General features: G+C 40.5%; 1 protein-coding gene across 5 annotated transcripts in view; it reads left to right on the top strand.

The window, feature by feature from the left end:
- The first annotated feature begins 10,854 nt into the window (after window positions 1-10,854).
- The window catches only part of LOC120567663 (partitioning defective 3 homolog), a 351,607-nt gene continuing 345,829 nt past the window's right edge, over window positions 10,855-16,632 (top strand). For all 5 annotated transcript variants that reach the window (XM_039814627.1, XM_039814626.1, XM_039814628.1 and 2 more), the window contains exon 1: window positions 10,855-11,224. In XM_039814627.1, coding sequence (XP_039670561.1) covers window positions 11,105-11,224 — 120 coding nt within the window. In that variant the 5' untranslated portion in view covers window positions 10,855-11,104. The remainder of the gene's footprint in view (window positions 11,225-16,632) is intronic.

Below are 16,632 nucleotides of genomic sequence, written 5' to 3'. Positions count from 1 at the left end.
CTGACAGCAGGGAGCCATATGACCTGGGCCAGACAGCTCTTTAGCACAAAATTAGCCTGGGATGAACGCGTAACACAATTACATGCTGTTAATACCATCAGAGAGGCGTCCGTTGTGGCCTTTGCAGCTTAACTAGCTTAATATGTCAAAGTCTTTCAGGCATGATGAAGCTTCTATAACTTATTTTCCATATTTATCAGAATCAGAAAAGGTTTTATTGCCACAATAATTACACTTATGTGGAATTTGCCTTGGTGAAAGGTGCATACATAACAAACAAACATATTAAACATAGCATAACAATAAATGCAGAAAAACAAATATATACATACAAAGTAAATGTTGCATAAAAGCAAGAGTCATTACTCATGCAATGGCTGTGAGAATATAATGATCTGACTTCTGTTTTTCTTGCAGTATGACTTCCAAACAGAACAAAAGATGAACATCGAATTGTCTGCAGTAAATGTTAGCTTCTCAGACAATGTAGGAGGCTGCAGATAAAGTGTTAGGGCACACGTGTCAAACTCAAGGCCCGGGGGCCAAATCGCAGATTTTGATCCGGCCCGCATATCAATTTAGGTTCCCAAAATTATTATTTTTTGCCTAGTTGTTCACCAAACCAAAAAGATGGAAAACTGTTTATTCAAACTGTCATTACGTGACACTCAAAGCAGAGTTTGGCAGATTTGCTGACTTTGAGAGAGTTTTCATATTCAGGGTGTAAAAACAGGTTGCTGTGAGTCAGCTGTGTGGTAGCCATGCTGTTAAAAACGAAATCTTTGTTTTGCTTAATTCTATGATAGCTAAGGAACCTTTTTTTTGCTGACTTTTGTAGGGCTTTATGTACACAGTGCAACAAAAACATCGGGAAAAAGGAACAAAATGTCGTTAAAAAGCAACAAATGTCTGAAAAGGCGACAACAATGTTGAAAACGGCTAGAAAAATGACAAAAATGTGACAAAAAAAAAAAAAAGATATTCAATAATATTGTCAAAGATATTTGACTTGATTGAATAAAGCATGTCAACAAACTACACGTGTCTGGTTCTTGATGTGATTCTTATTATGCAGTGTGGCCCTTAGTGAAATTGAGTTTGACACCCCTGTGTTAGGGGATTGTCATTAGATAGATAGATAGATAGATAGATAGATAGATAGATAGATAGATAGATAGATAGATAGATAGTAATAATAGATAGATAGATAGATCTCTGTAATCAGCTAACGACCTATCACCTGTGTCATCTGCTGCCATGGGACACTGAGAGCGACCTGTGAAAGAAAGGCTCAGACAGCCTAAACTATAGGTGGTGAAAGTGAAATGACCTCATCTTCAGCGCCGCAAGTCCTTTGGGAATGTATTGATGTAAAATGTGTGTGGAAATTTTCTTTTAAATGTGGGCATATAGACGATTCAAAAAAGTGGTTCGCTGTGCCTTTGCATGGAAATGTCAAGGATGTTTAACATGGGCAGCGAATGGAGGAAGATTTGGAAGCTCACTGAGCAAAATGTATAAGTCCTATTGCTTAAATTTGCTGAAAGTAGACAAGCAGACCTACGTTTTGATGTATATATGTTGTATGACAAGGAAAAATTGTGGGCATGAGAGCAATTTATAGAGAAGGGACTAAGATGATTTTTTTTAAGGCTCCGTGCTCTAGCCATGACAATACCCACTGTAGGTCACGCACGACACACCCGTTATAAACTTCCTGAAAGGAACACTAAACTTTTGATTTAATTTGATTTATTTAATTGTATCAAGAATGCCTTACACATGAAAAAAAGACATAAAATACAATCGAGGATAAAAACACAATAAAGTCCAGGACTTATTTCCATTGTGGTCCTCAACACAACATCAGGACAAGACAAGACACTTACAGATAATCAATGACATAACATAAAAAAAATTTCTGAAATAAATAAAAATAAAAATGGTAACTTGCCCTTTGATCTATTCTGCAACCCTCTCCGGTAACCAGACCTTGATGCTCTTTTTGAAAGAGTTCAGGCTGGAAATGACTTTAATATGACGATCTAACTTGTTCAACTGAACTTAAACTTACTTTTCACAAAAACTGTTGCTGAGATAAGCCTAATAGCTGAAGTTATTGTGAATGGTTTGAAGGGGTGATAGAATGCAAAACTGATTTTACCTTGTCATAGTTGAATAATGACAGTTTAGTGGGTAACTAGGACATACATAGAACCTCTAAATCCCATTGACACCTCTTTTCTCTGCAAATCTCACTATTTGAAACTGCCTCTGAAAACGCGCGAATCTCAACGAGCCCCATAGTTGACGTCAACTATTGCAGCTCCTCCTCATTTGGCTCTAGTCTGTGTTTGTCACACCCCAACATTTGCATAGGCTACACAGCTGACCTGAGATCAGTTAGTCTTCTGAATCTAGGTCGTGCAGATCTCAGAAATTGTATACATTGTTCATATGCTATTTTACCATTAAATTCACTTCTGAGACTTTTCTATGCGAGAAATCAACTATGTAGAGGTCAAATATGGGCCATTTTACGAAAATTGATGTCTAATTGCAAATTTTGTCCGACTTCAGAGGCCGGTGCTGCCTGTGTAGCTGCCTCGCCGCCTGGCCTGCCTTCCTTCACAGACCCCGGCCTGCTGTGAGGTAGATGGAGCTCAGTCACGGCTGGCAACCCACAGCACTCCATACCCGCGCAAAGTCACCGTTTTGAGCTAATGGACTACGAAACGCCGCTGCTCTGACAGAGCTCCAGGGCTTCCAGCTCCCCTCTTCCTGCTAGCTAAATGCCCGGTGTATGTGAGTGAAAGCGCGGTCAGCGAGCTTGTTACGCCAGCAATCTCTTACCACAGGTTCCAGTTACTCTTTTAATGTGTGTAATTATAATGTGTTGAGTTATTTAAACAAACGATTGGGGAAATAAACGCCGCTTGTCCATGAGTCTCATTGATAGAGCCTGCGGCTGGATGGAGCTCTATCAATGAGAGCTAGCTAGCCTCCTCTTAGAATTCCTCTGGAATTCACAAATATTCATTAACTTGAAATCGGACACCGTTGTTAGCTTAATAAAACATTTTGTTAGATGTTGTATAAGTGGCGTGACGAAATTCAAACTGTAAATATACTCGAATTACGACCAAAAATGAAGCTAACTAGCCGCAATCTGTACACATAGTATTGATGGGACAGTCGCAGCTAACGAAACCCGTACAGCTCAAATATTCATTAACTTGAAATCGGACACCGTTGTTAGCTTTATAAAACATTTAGTTAGATGTTGTATAAGTGGCATGACGAAATTCAAACTGTAAATATACTCGAATTACGACCAAAATGAAGCTAACTAGCCGCAATCTGTACACATAGATTGAAGGGACAGTCGCAGCTAACGAAACCCTTACAGCTCACAAATATTCATTAACTTGAAATCGGACACCGTTGTTAGCTTTATAAAACATTTAGTTCAGAATCAGAATCAGAAAGGGTTTTTATTGCCAAGTACGTTTTTTAACACATACAAGGAATTTGTTTTGGTGTTGTTGGTGCACATCACACATTCTCTAAATGTAATATTAAACAATATAAGTATAGGTATAAACAATATAAGTATAAGTATATGTACACAGTATGTATTAAATTAAAAATAAAGATAGAAATAAAATAAAATAAACCGTTGTTAGCTTTATAAGACCTTTAGGTATGTTGTGGCGTGACATGTGTGTAACATGTGGTAACAGATTGCTGGTGTAACAAGCTCGCTGACCGCGCTCTCACTCTCACACACGGGCCATTTAGCTAGCAGGAAGAGGGGAGTTGCAGGCCCTGGAGCTCTATCAGGGCAGCGGCGTTTGGTAGTAGTCCACCAGCCCAAACGGTGACTTTGCGCGGGTATGAGGTGCTGTGGGCTGCAGCAGCCGTGCCAGAGCTCAATCAGCTCACAGCAGGCCGGGGTCTGTGGAGGAAGGCAGGCCGGGCGGCGAGGCAGCAACACAGGCAGCTGAACTCCGACACACAGTTTTACCAAATTTGCAATTAGCCATCCATTTTCCATATTTGAGCTTTATATAGTTGATTTCTCGCATAAAAAAGTCTCAGAAGTGAATTTGGTAAGGAAACATTGCAGTGTCTGGATTGAATATGAGATTCTGTTGCGTTTCTAATGTGTGTGTATTGGCGATTCGCTCAACCAATCAGCGCGCGTCTCTACGTTTGTGTACGGGGCTAAGGCTCAACCAAGCAGCGCGCAGCTCATCTAAATATTCACGACCATACCATATTTGGAAGAAAAGCTCTTGTTACAAATAGGGCCAAAACACAGGGATGCATAAGGGCCAATAAAATATCAACCAGGCCATTTACAGCCCAACTAATGTTACACACCCCATTAGGAGACCATAAGGAACAGTGTGAAATACCCTATAGAATCATTCTATCACCCCTTTAAAGTTTGATTGGTGTTTGTAGGTGAAAGTATGAAATAGGAGTAGCATTTTGAAGTAAAAGAGGATTTGAAGCCTGCTCTCATTTACTTTAATTTAATTTAATTGTGTCCCATCATGTGCTTAAAGAGCTGAACATTTTGATATTTGAATATTTTTTGTAGCTGAACGTATGCAGAAGTTAGAGGCAACCAAAGAAAGTTGAAGACTGAAGAATTGGATAACAGTACTGTGAATGCTGCTGAATCAGCATTCACACAAATACCAAGCAGCATAACATTGTAATGTGTGAGGTAATGAGATAGTGTTCTCACACACAGCTGTAAATTGTGTACAGTTTTATGGAATGTATTTTTTTTTTGTAGCAGTCCGCTGTAATCGGGGCTTGTGGGTCTGGTGTCCCTCAGAGTTCATGTGTTTGTTGTGTCAGAGGTGCCAAGTCCTCGTCCCAACACTGTACCATCCCACACAACCCACACACATCTACCCTGTATCTCCCTGCTGTCTGAAATGTTTTCTGATGTGTTTGACATTATTTTCCTAAAATAATGGCCTAAGTCATTTTTTGACAAAAAATATTTTCTTGCCTAAATCATCTCCTCGTGGTGCTAGCCACCTCTGGTAAAATTGCCTACATCTGCAGTTGAACAACAGGTCATGTGATTCTACACCTTTAGTATAACGGTCTATGTCAAGCGTGTGACTTAGGCCGTTCAGTTTTTTGTGTTTTCTTAAAAACCTGAAAAAATTACTTAGGCCATTATTTTAGGAAGGTGACGATATGATGGTTTGTCTGAAAAATGCTTTCTGATACAGTGCTGCTTTGTGTTACACACATAATTGAACTGTTTATGATTGGATTGACCCAGAGGTGGATTGAATTAACCCTCGTGTTGTCTTCCCACCGACCATGAACATTCGGGTAAAAATTAAAAATGAACTTTTTTTGCCGTTTTTTTTCGATGATTTTGTCGCTTTTTTAAACGTTTTTTTTCAATGTTTTTTTCAGTGTTTTCAGTGGGTTTTTTTTAAAGTTCATGTTCAATAAACCTAATGTATATGACATTATACCTACATTTTGAATCATTTGACTAATAGTTAAGATCAGAGGATGTTGAGAGGATCACAGACTGGTTTATGTCAAATTTCATTCAGGATGCTGTTTTGAAACCATTTAAACAATTATTTTCAGGCAATTTGGTTGAAAGAAACCCATATTTCTTTTATAAAAAACTTTGAAAAGAGAAAAAGAGGTTTGAAAATACTGAGGTTTGAAACAGGAGCGACCAGTCTGTCCAGTGTGCACCACAAGAGGCCACTACTGATTCAAATATGACAGACACACACCTCATATCTGACAGGTAGATAGTTATATGTACATGTTTGTTATTTATTACACACTCTGTGATGATATATAAGAATTCTACTGGAAGGTGACACATGCTTTTAATCTGTATGGGGATACTGATACTGTAGTATAACCCATCTGCACATTTCAGTTGTATTTGTATGATTGTAATCAGCTGGCAAACCTGGAATGTATGAGCTACCCGCTCCTGATGATGGGATTAAAGAAAACAGATGGAAAAAGATGGAAAAAGCTCTGTCCTTTTTTATATAAACTCTGCTCTTATATGTCCCGAATATTAGCGACTCTCACTGTTACTGTTGTCCGTATAGGGAGTTGGGTTGGGAACCGGAGGGTTACTGGTTCAAGTCCCCATACGGAGTGTGGACTGGTAGCTGGAGAGATGCCAGTTCACCTCCTGGGCACCGCTGAGGTGCCCTTGAGCAAGGCAACGAACCCCCCCCAAACTGCTCGGGGCACCTGTCCAGCAGTCGCAGCCCACTCACTCTGACCTCTCTCCTTTAGTGCATGTATAGGACCTGAGCATGTGTTTATTTCAGGCCTGTGTGTAGTGTGTAATAACAACAGAGTGAAGAAATGTCCCCACTGGGATCAATTACAAATTCATATTAAATTATTTCGATTGACAAGACAAATATGGTATGGGGACCTAAATGTAACATATTTTAGGTACTGGGCAAAATTCCAAGTATGTGAAATAGTCCAAAATATGATCTTAATCACTTGCATCCAATCTTGCATATTGTGTACATGATCAATAATGCCATAATGTAATTGTGTATAAAGAACCAACATAACACACTTGGTTGCTCTTGAAGCATTTGATGATGTCACAGTTCAGTCTGTAGCTTGCCAGAGAATAACAGAGAATAAAAAAATCAATGTCCACCGATGTGGATGGAGTTTGCATTTATTATATAGTAGTTGAGATGCAGTTGAAAGCTTTGGAAAAAGTCAGAATATTTTACTTGGAATTTGTTTTTAAATGATCATTTAATATTAAACTAAAAACTAAAATAGACGACCAAGCGAGTAACATATATTTTTAATATTAAAAATTTTGTATTTGGTCAAGTCAAGTGGATTTCTTCTTTTTTGGAGTGAAATGTTTATTGAATGGCATCTCCAAGGACCTTGAGTTAGACGTCTGTCTTTAAGGGAATAAAAACTCTGTTTGTGTGTGCTTCTCTAGTGTCAGTTTGTTAAAGGACTAGTTTATTCTCTGGTCACTAATCCGCCACCTCTCCAGTAGTTCGGACCTTTGACATGCAGCGTCACTACTGTGGCTTATATTGTAAAAAAAAAACTGGGTAACACTTTACTTGAAGGTATCTACATAAGAGTGTCATGTCACTCTTATTATGTAGGTACCTTAAAGTAAAGTGTGACCAAAACTGAAGCACATTCTACCTGTGGATTGTAAGTAACTCTGTGCCAGAACATCCGCTTGTAAAGCTACGACACCTACAATAGTTCCCCTCACTATTAGTTTTCATCCCACCAGTGAGATGGCACATTTCCTCTGTGCTCATATAGTGCTCTTATTCTCCAGAGCTGCGGCTGTGTAATGCGTTGTGACAGCTGCTGAGGCTGTGGTTGGTGGCCTGCGAGTGCTCCAGCTGTGTTAAGAGTTAAAATAGCCCCGCAGCTGCACGCTGGCATTAAATGGTGGAGCAACCCCATTTAACCAGTGCCCGTATAAACCATACACACACTTTCCACGTACTTGAAATTCAGCGTCTCTCCCCTCGTTTAATGTTCTCATTAAACCTTGTGTTGCAGCCCTATGTGGCCTTATGGACACTGCAAGGATTGGGCATCGAGAACCGGTTCCAACTTGGAATCGTTTCAAACATTCTGATTCCAATGGAATGTTTTTTTTTTTTATTGGAAGCGATTGGAATCCTTTGAAAAAATTGTTTTTTGAATCCAATCATCAGTTCCAAATGGTTTCCGTAGCACCACAGTACTGCCAGGCGCTTGTTGTGTTGCAGCCACAGAGCACAGCAAGCAGCGCTCTAAAGTTATTTTACGTTGAAAAAGCCCGGTAAAACTGTCAATCACCATCGAATCAAAATAAAATGTTCCTCTTATCTGTGAAATAAACATGTGACCCGTTTCAACTCAGCCACTTAAAGAATCGGAATTGAGAATCAATAAGATCGGGAATCGAAAGGAAGAATCGGAATTGGAATCAGAATAGTTAAAATGCCCAACCCTAACTACGACCCACCCTTCAATCGGGAGCCAGAGCAGATATCTCACTGCACACTCTAAAATGTGTCTGTCTTTTTGTGTCTTTGATTGAATGAATCCAGTATGAAAACTGACACAGAACTTAGAAATATGATCTTCTGGCTCAGGTGGATTGTTCTTACAGTAGCCTGGACCGTGAGTGTAGTCCATCCATGTGGTCCATGTGCCGGCGGGCAGCTGTTCCTAAAAGCTCCCCAGACGGATTTGAACTGCTTTTTATTTGGAGGTTTTGGTTCAGTTTCAGACCTGGGTTGAACGCTGCACTGAAATAGGAAAGGAGCAGGTACACAAGAAGACCTGTGGCTTTTAACAAGGGGTGATGTATCATTAAGCACAGTTATAAATATATATTTAGCCAATATATATCACTGCTTAGCAAAAAGAAATGTAGGTCTATGAAGGAAACATGCTCAAAACAGCTGGATTTGTAAAGACTTGAATAACCTAAAAGGTTAGTCCCATTTGCAATCCTAATATCTGCCTAATCCTAATCTAATTTTAAATCTAAACTCAAACCCTAACATTAAACCAGTCCAATAAATTCTTCACTTTAGAGAATTTACTCAACTTCCTATTCTTGTGAGGACACATCTAAATGCTTCAGTAGCTGTAATCTGCATTGTTTCCAATATTTGAAATGTACTGACTCACTTCTGTGAGTGCAACGCTGCTTCCGTGCGTGCCAAACATTACCCATGTTGACCATAGCGGGGGTACAGACTGCAGCTGTGGCCTTCGGTGATCCTCTGATGCCTTCACGGACCGCTCGTAAACACCTGCTTCAAAAGTTAGAACTCTCAGATGCGATTGTTTGGCTTGTTCTATAAGCATAAAATTGTGTGAAAGACATTTTATTTCATTCCTTTTCATTGATAATTGTTGGATGTGACAACCAAATAAAGTGAGGCTATGAAAAACCAGTTTTCTTTCTTTTTTATGATCTTTGTAGCCTATTTATATTAACTTATTCACAACAATGTGTAAAGTATAGGCATTCAACAGAACTGGTATGGCACAGCTACTTAATGCTGCAGCAACTAGCTGGATGACAACAGACCGTCCATCTGTCATGTAGCCTAATGGATGTCTTCATAAATGTATATCCTAAAAGACACAAACCACTTCATCCCAATTCAGAAGAAATTACAGAGGTTCTAAGATATGGAATTATCTCCCTCCCAGTCTACTGTACCATTCAAAAAATCTGTGAAAAATGATTCACTGTATCAGCCTAATGTCTATCTTGTTTTTTTGGGATTGCTTTTTCTTTTCTCTCTTTCTTTATTCTTTGTTATCTCCTCTCATTTGGTTCTTCCTTTCTTCTGTCCCTTTGTTTTTTATTTTCTATATGTTATCTTTCATTGAATTATTTTAGGGAACCCAACATGCCAAGCCACTTTAGGGTTTTCTGGGTTTCCTTTGCATGTCTTCTTTACTTCATTTTTTGTATGTGTAACACTGTTTATTTTTTTTTTTACATGTGCTAAATCAAATCAAATCAACAAACTAATAATCCAAAAGTAGCTGTTCATTTATCGAGACTTCATTGCATCTTCTGTGATTCAACTCTTAGCTAAACACTTGCAGCAGCTGTTCTCTCTTTAGCACCAAGGGACAATATTTCAATATGAGATTAGAGATATGGCCATTACTGTAATAATGTACTGATTGATTATGTTTTTGTTTGTTTTTTTGTCTTTTTTGTGTCTGTTTTTGTGTCTGTTTTCGTTTTGTTAACTGTTGTGTCTAATTATGATTGTACTGTTTATTTATTTATTGTTAAGGACCCCCTCGAAAACGAGATGCTGCATCTCAAGGGGTTACTCATAATAAAGACATTTTCATCTTCATGTACAGGCTCCCAATATTAAAATCTAGGCCTAATGATAAACTACGCTCTCTGTCCACTAAATGCAACACCTCTGTTGATAAAGCACCGCTCCATGTTTGTATTAACTGGGCTATACATCAATAGGTTATGACGTTTTGTCAGGGATGTAAACTTGACAGAATTGGCAAAAATTAGAAAAAATATCTGTTTCATTTGCACCCAAATCTGCTTGAGATTTCTGGGAACAAACTAGAGCAGTTGATATTAGGCTTCTTTTGTATTGAATTTGGTCAGGAAAATCATCTCCCCTAGTGTGATAATACTTTTTGTGAAATGAAGTTTATATATGCTCATTTTCCCCGTCATACTGACAGAAACAATGAGCTTATATTTGAAATCATTTAAGATTCTTTACCCTTTATTATTCATGTTGGACGTTAATATCTTAGACCAAGAGAGTGGATCACATCACTGCAGTTCTGAAGTCTTTACACTGGCTTCCAGTGCCTCAAAGAGTTGATTTCAAAACACATTTCTGATCTGCTGCTACACTATGAACCCCCCAGACCTCTCAGGTGGTCTGGGACAGGTCTGCTTTCTGTCCCCAGAGTCAGAACTAAACAGGGGAGAAGCAGCTTTCAGTTTTTATGCTCCACATATCTGGAACAAACTCCCAGAAAACTGCAGCTCCGCCGCAACTGTCAGTTCTTTTAAATCAAGGCTGAAGACCTTTCTGTTTGATGCTGCCTTTCTTTAAATAATTGTTCATTTCATATACTGCACTGTAACTTTTATTCTCGTATTTTATCTGTTTTTAATCGTTTTTAACTGCTCTTTAATGTTTTATGTAAACAAAAACTGCCCTGTGCATTGCCTTGCCTATCTAGATATGAACATTCCCGAACGCACCTGAACGCAACATATGACTGAGCACTCAGCAGAGAGAGGGAGAGAGGGATTGGGATCGAGAGAGGGAAGGAGGGAGAGAGGAGCTAAACAGGTGGTCTGAAAACACACAGAAAACAATGTCGTCCGGCGGGGAGAAGCGGAAAGACCTCCAGTCCTCGCTTCTGTGAAGGAATACCGGCACAGCTGCGGAGCCGAACAAACACAAAACCCATGCTCCTTTTTTATTTTCACGCGGATTCCTCCTCCTCTTCTCGGTTTTACTCCGAATCTGGGCAAGATCTCGGATACTAAACCATGAAAGTCACGGTGTGTTTTGGCAGGACCCGGGTGGTGGTGCCGTGCGGGGATGGAAATATTAAAGTCCACACACTGATCCAGCAGGCTGTCATGAGATATAAGAAGGCTATCGCCAAGGTAGGTCCAGTGGCGCCTACTACTACTACTTTGGTTTCTTGCGGCTTTTGTTTTCCTGGAATCAATGTTGTGACGTCCCGGGGGGGGGGCTCTGCACGCGCACTCAATATGGCGCTAACTTAAAAATAAATGCAAGGAAGAGCGAACGGGCTGCCCGTTCCTGTTGTCCTATGCTCGGGTTGCTCGGTTCGTTCAGCTCACGGGCACACACGTATTGTGCATGCGCCTGCTATTCGCCGTGTGTTGCTGCTTTCAAAGAAAGGCGCACCGCCATTGTGGTTCTTGTGTTTGTAAAGCCACAGAACTTCCTCTGGGGTTCTGACTGTGGAAGCGAACACAGCGGTCTATGGTTTAGTTGCAGCCTAGAAGCATAACAGGAGTTTGTAACACACACATTTATATATATGCACCAAGCACGACTTAGTAACCCAGTTGTAAGACCTCCGTTCATGCCTCTGAAAGTTGCCAGCAGACATTAGCCTACTAGCAAGTTAGCCAGCAGGCTGCAAAAGTAGGACTGCAGTCTGAGGCTTCGGTTCAGAGCAATGTTAGCAACAGGAAAGTCCAATCAGCTTAGTCTAGACTCTGTGTTAAAGTGTCTATCACGAAAATCGTCAAAAGTTCCCCTTTTGTTCGACTTGTAATGAGCTCATTATGATGGCAGAGATAGGAGGGTTAGCTAGAGTATGCAAGTAATGGCACATAAGGTCAGCTTAAACAATGATGCTGCAAATGCAAAATGGGGAAGAGAAGAACAAACAAAGGCCTATCTGATAAGTTCTGTTGCATTAGAGTTTTAGACTGAATGCAGAATTTCCTGAGAAGAAGCAGGCACCAGGCCCTGCAGGATGGGGAGGGAAACTGCAGTGCCAAGCTCCAGCTGACTGCTGGAGGCATGGACCTGACACACAAATCTTGGAGATACAAGTCAACCTAAAATAACTTGTAGCATGATGTCAGGGTAGCAGCAGATAACCTTTGAACCAGCTCGGTGCTTTATGTGCCATGTTCTCTGGCTAGATCAGATAAGATGGGACTGGGGGTACAGGAGCATTATAAACATGATCTTTTCCTTGATCCTAGAAATGGTTCTTTCCACCATAATGCAATGGAACTCCCCCATTTTTGGCATCAACATCACTATATCTTTTGCTTGAATTCATTCAAAAGTACAACTCTGTTCCTCTCTTCTGTAGTCTGTGTGTAATTATTTGGCCGACCGACACTCAACTATAATCTTCAGTTTACATAATTCCTATTCACATTTGGAATTCACCCATTACTGTAAAAAGGTCAGGTTAGATGCTAATTAGTCTATATTCACAACGTTCCACTTCTGGGATTGTTCAGGTGCCGCCGCAAATTCCATCGGATGTCCTTATTTTCGGCCGGATGTCCGTCCCCTTCCTCTTCCTTTGTGTTGGCGTTCTAACCTCCGGTGGATTTGTGAGGACTATGGTTAACTGCTCCTCAGATCTCTGCAGGGTAAATCCAGACAGCTAGCTAGACTACCTGTCCAATCAGAGTTTTCTGTTGCACGACTAAAACTACCTTTGAACGTCCACATGTTCCACCAAAACAAGTTCCTTCCCGAGGCCATTTAGCAGAGGCACCGTGGCTCCGTCCAGCACCTAGTGCTGCCCACGACGATTGTGATTGGATTAAAGAAATTCCAATAAACCAGAGCATGTTTTTCTCCCATCCAGGAATGCTGTGTGGACTAGCCAGACCTTCCTTTGCAGTGCTGTGGAGGAAGGTCTGGCAATGGTTTATTGTCCAGCCTTCATTTAAGGTACAATGTTAAAACAGCTTGTCAAGATTCCTAAATAATTAACACTTTGCCCTTCCAGTTGCTAACTTTAAGGCAGTCTCTTTTTGTTGCAGTGATAGTGACCTAGAAGTCATCTGTATCCTCCTCTGCTTTGAATAATTCAGTGTGAGCAGACAGAGGAGTGCAGGAGAATATCTCTGTGTAGCGGAGGCAGGTAAAGAGCTGATAGTGAGCCCTGCTAAACTACTCCCTCCACCATGCTTGTATAGAGAAGATACTAACTCTTCTTTGACTTAACGCAAACTGGGATTTTATTGGCCTAATCTTGATAGAAGGGGACAATAATTTAGTTTGTCCTCAGATTTAGGGGGAAAAAAGTGTCAGATCGTGTAGCTTTCTGAGAGCAGTCAAGTAAGTTTCCCTTGAACGAATTGAAAGTGGCTGACCATGACAATTTGATATTGTATCACAATATCAGTATATTTCTTTATTACCCAGTTCTTCATAGGGTTTTGTAAATTAACTCTTTGTTGTTACCAGTTGATGTCAGTTTTGCATCTGGCTAGAAGCTCAGATCACTGTGCTATCTGTTTTTGAGGCTATTACAACAATTTAGGAAAGGGCAGTTGTGCTGCTGTTTAATGCAGAGGGTGGCTTGATCCTGTGTCCTGTGAAAACGAGGCCACATGTTCAATTCTCTCTCCTTCAAAGCTTTGATCTAAAATGCTAAAAAATAAAACCGCTCCTCATGAACTTCTCACCCACAACAAAACATACAGCCTCAAAATACAAAAACCCCTAGTCATTTCATCAGCTCAGATGTGCGTTCATGGCTCCAGTCCCACCCTGCCTACATTTCATCTGACCGAGGTTGGGCATTTTCATGTCTCATGTCTAGCGAGTGTCTCCGAAAGTCTTTTGGTCACACATGTTGTTGAACATCACAGCTTTTTTTGGTTAGCCCGCCTTTGGTTAGCCCAATTTAAGTTTGTTTTAGTGTTTGTATGAACCTTCTTGTTAACTTCCCCTGTCATTAGAGAGGAATGCTTCCTGCAGAAAACAAGAAAACGGTCCACTTCTGAGGGCCTTCAGCCATCTCCTAACTGGAATTAGAAAGATGAGGAAACTAGGTTAACTGTACGGACACTGTTTGTACAACACTGTCGCACAGAAATCTTACTGGACTTGATAGAAGGAACAGTTTTGCCAGCTTCAAAGTCTGTGAATGTCTTGAAAAGTCAAATGGTTTCTGATTATCCTCCACTGCTCTTTTTCCATCCACAGATCATAGGGTAGATTCTCACCAGTTTGACTAAGTGTGGCAAGCGTTTAAAAATGACACCCTTGACTAGAAAACCGTCTGGTGGTTTAAGGCTCCAAACCCACAAGTGACACATAAGCATAGGCATGTCAGAAGAACCATGAGATTTCTAACGCTCCGAAGCCTCCAAGGGGATATCAGGTGTCTGGATTGTTGTGTCCACACAACGGCACACTGCAGATTTCCATTCTCAGCTTTGCACTGCTGGAGTTTCCTCCGGAGGAGTTGGCTATTGTGTACATACCGCTGAGGCAGACGGATTTAACTTGACTTTGACCTGTTGCAGGTAATAGGAGCAGTATTTGCTGTTGGTCTGTATTTAGGTTTTCTTCTAAAACATATAGTTTTAATTAAGATTGGGCATGGAGAACCGGTTCCAGCTTGGAACTGTTAAAAAAAAAAATTACGATTCCAATCGTTTTTTTAATGGAATCGTTTGGAAAATTGGGTTTTAAATCCGATCATCAAATCACAGATTATTTTTTGGGGCTTTTTTATGGCCTTTAATTGACAAGATAGTTTGAAGACAGGAAAGGGGAGAGAGAGGAGGGACGACATGCAGCAAAGGGCCGTGGGTCAGATTCGAACCTGGGCCGCTGCCAAGGACTCGGCCTACATGGGGCGCACACTCTACTGAGTGAGCTACAGGTTGCCCCAACGTGCAAGTTTTGGTTTCCGTAGCGACCACCGTACTTCCAGGCGCTTGTTGTGTTGCAGCCATGGAGCGCAGTAAGCGGTGTGGCTTTATTTTACGTTGGAAAAAGCCCGGTAAAACTGTAAATCGCCTTGGAATCACAATCAAATGTTCCTCTTATCTGTGAAATAAGCAGGTGACCTGTTTCAACTCCACCCCTCAAAGAATCAGAATCAAAAGGAAGCATCGGAATTGGAATCATACTTTTTAAAATCAAAACGATGCCCAACAATAGTTTTAATAGTACTATGTTGTGATTTTTACTTCAAATTATGGGTTCAGATGAACTCATCAGCGCTGCAACTCATGTTTGCTTTTTTTGTTGAGCCTGAGATACTGTCTTCAAATTGTTTATCACTGACCAACAGTGGAAAAACCAAACGTATTCAGTCTACAATTGCATCAAAGAAAGGAAAGCATTTAATTCTCACATTTGAGAAGTGGAAACAGCATACTCTGGCATTTTTTTGGTTAATGAATTACATAAAATGATATGACGAATCATCTTCTAATCATGGCAGCCATCAATGCTAACTTTTGGTGATGTTGAAATTGGAAGTTTCAAGATGATGAGATGCCTCCCCAGAACAAGAATGTTTGTTTGAAAGATGTCCTCTGGTTAATAGGGTGTTATAGCAAACCAGAGGGAAATGATTACATTTTTGAGTTGGTGATACATTCAGTGGCAGATGTGAAGAGAAAATTATATGTTCATGTGTGAAATTTGACAATTCACAGGTTAGGTTAAAAACTAATAATCCAAAGATAACCTTAATGTGGATTGAGCTCAGAAAACCATTACATTTGAGCAGTACTGTTGTGGTCTGACGCCAGTCTGTCAACCTGTTAGTAATCTTGTCCTGGTGAGATGTTCCCATGTGCTGCAGTGTGCTCAAGATATCATTCAATTCATTGCACAAATAACTGTTATTAATTAGTGTGCAGGAGCCTTTGATGGAGGATGGGGCCTGGGGATCAGCAGTCCTGCATGCTGTGAGAGTTAACTGCTGCTGTTACAGTCCTACAGATTAACATGTTCGCCACCAGAAATGTGCCACGTCTTCAAAGGAAAAGCTCCCAATCTTCAAGTTGGCCCCATTTTGTTCAAAAGAGTGATATTATTGGATGCGTCAAAGGGACATTGAACTCAAAGTGTCAGGGCCAAAGGGTGTAGAGCATTCACGCTGACGGAGGCATCTTTTACTAAGGCTACTTCTACACTACTACGTTTTGGTTTAAAAACTAATATCTTTTGCCTCGAATCCATACTAATCCGGCGTTTCCTATCCCCTAAAACGGAGACATTTGGAAACACTGCTGCCCCCGGTTTTGGTTTAAAATCTCTGTGGTTGCTTTGTAGTCTGGATGAACACAAACGGAGACCTTTGAAAACCACAACGCACTTCCGTCAGTCTTATCTGTTAGGTAGCCTTACGTACCTTTCAGTAACAGTTCCACCTCGTCGTCGCTCCAAGCTAATAAATCCCTGCTCTTTTTGCCATTGTTCTGTCTCCAAAGTATTTTCATCTTCTACATCCCTGATTTTCAACCGCAGAGTAAAGTCAGACACTCTGCTTCCTATTTACACCGGCACCTACATGCCCAGTGTATGTATGTGAATG

This window comes from Perca fluviatilis, chromosome 11 (assembly GCF_010015445.1).
Source record: "Perca fluviatilis chromosome 11, GENO_Pfluv_1.0, whole genome shotgun sequence".
NCBI lineage: Eukaryota > Metazoa > Chordata > Actinopteri > Perciformes > Percidae > Perca > Perca fluviatilis.
The sequence above is the reverse complement of the archived record's forward strand: the minus strand, read 5'-3'. Positions and strand labels throughout refer to the sequence as shown.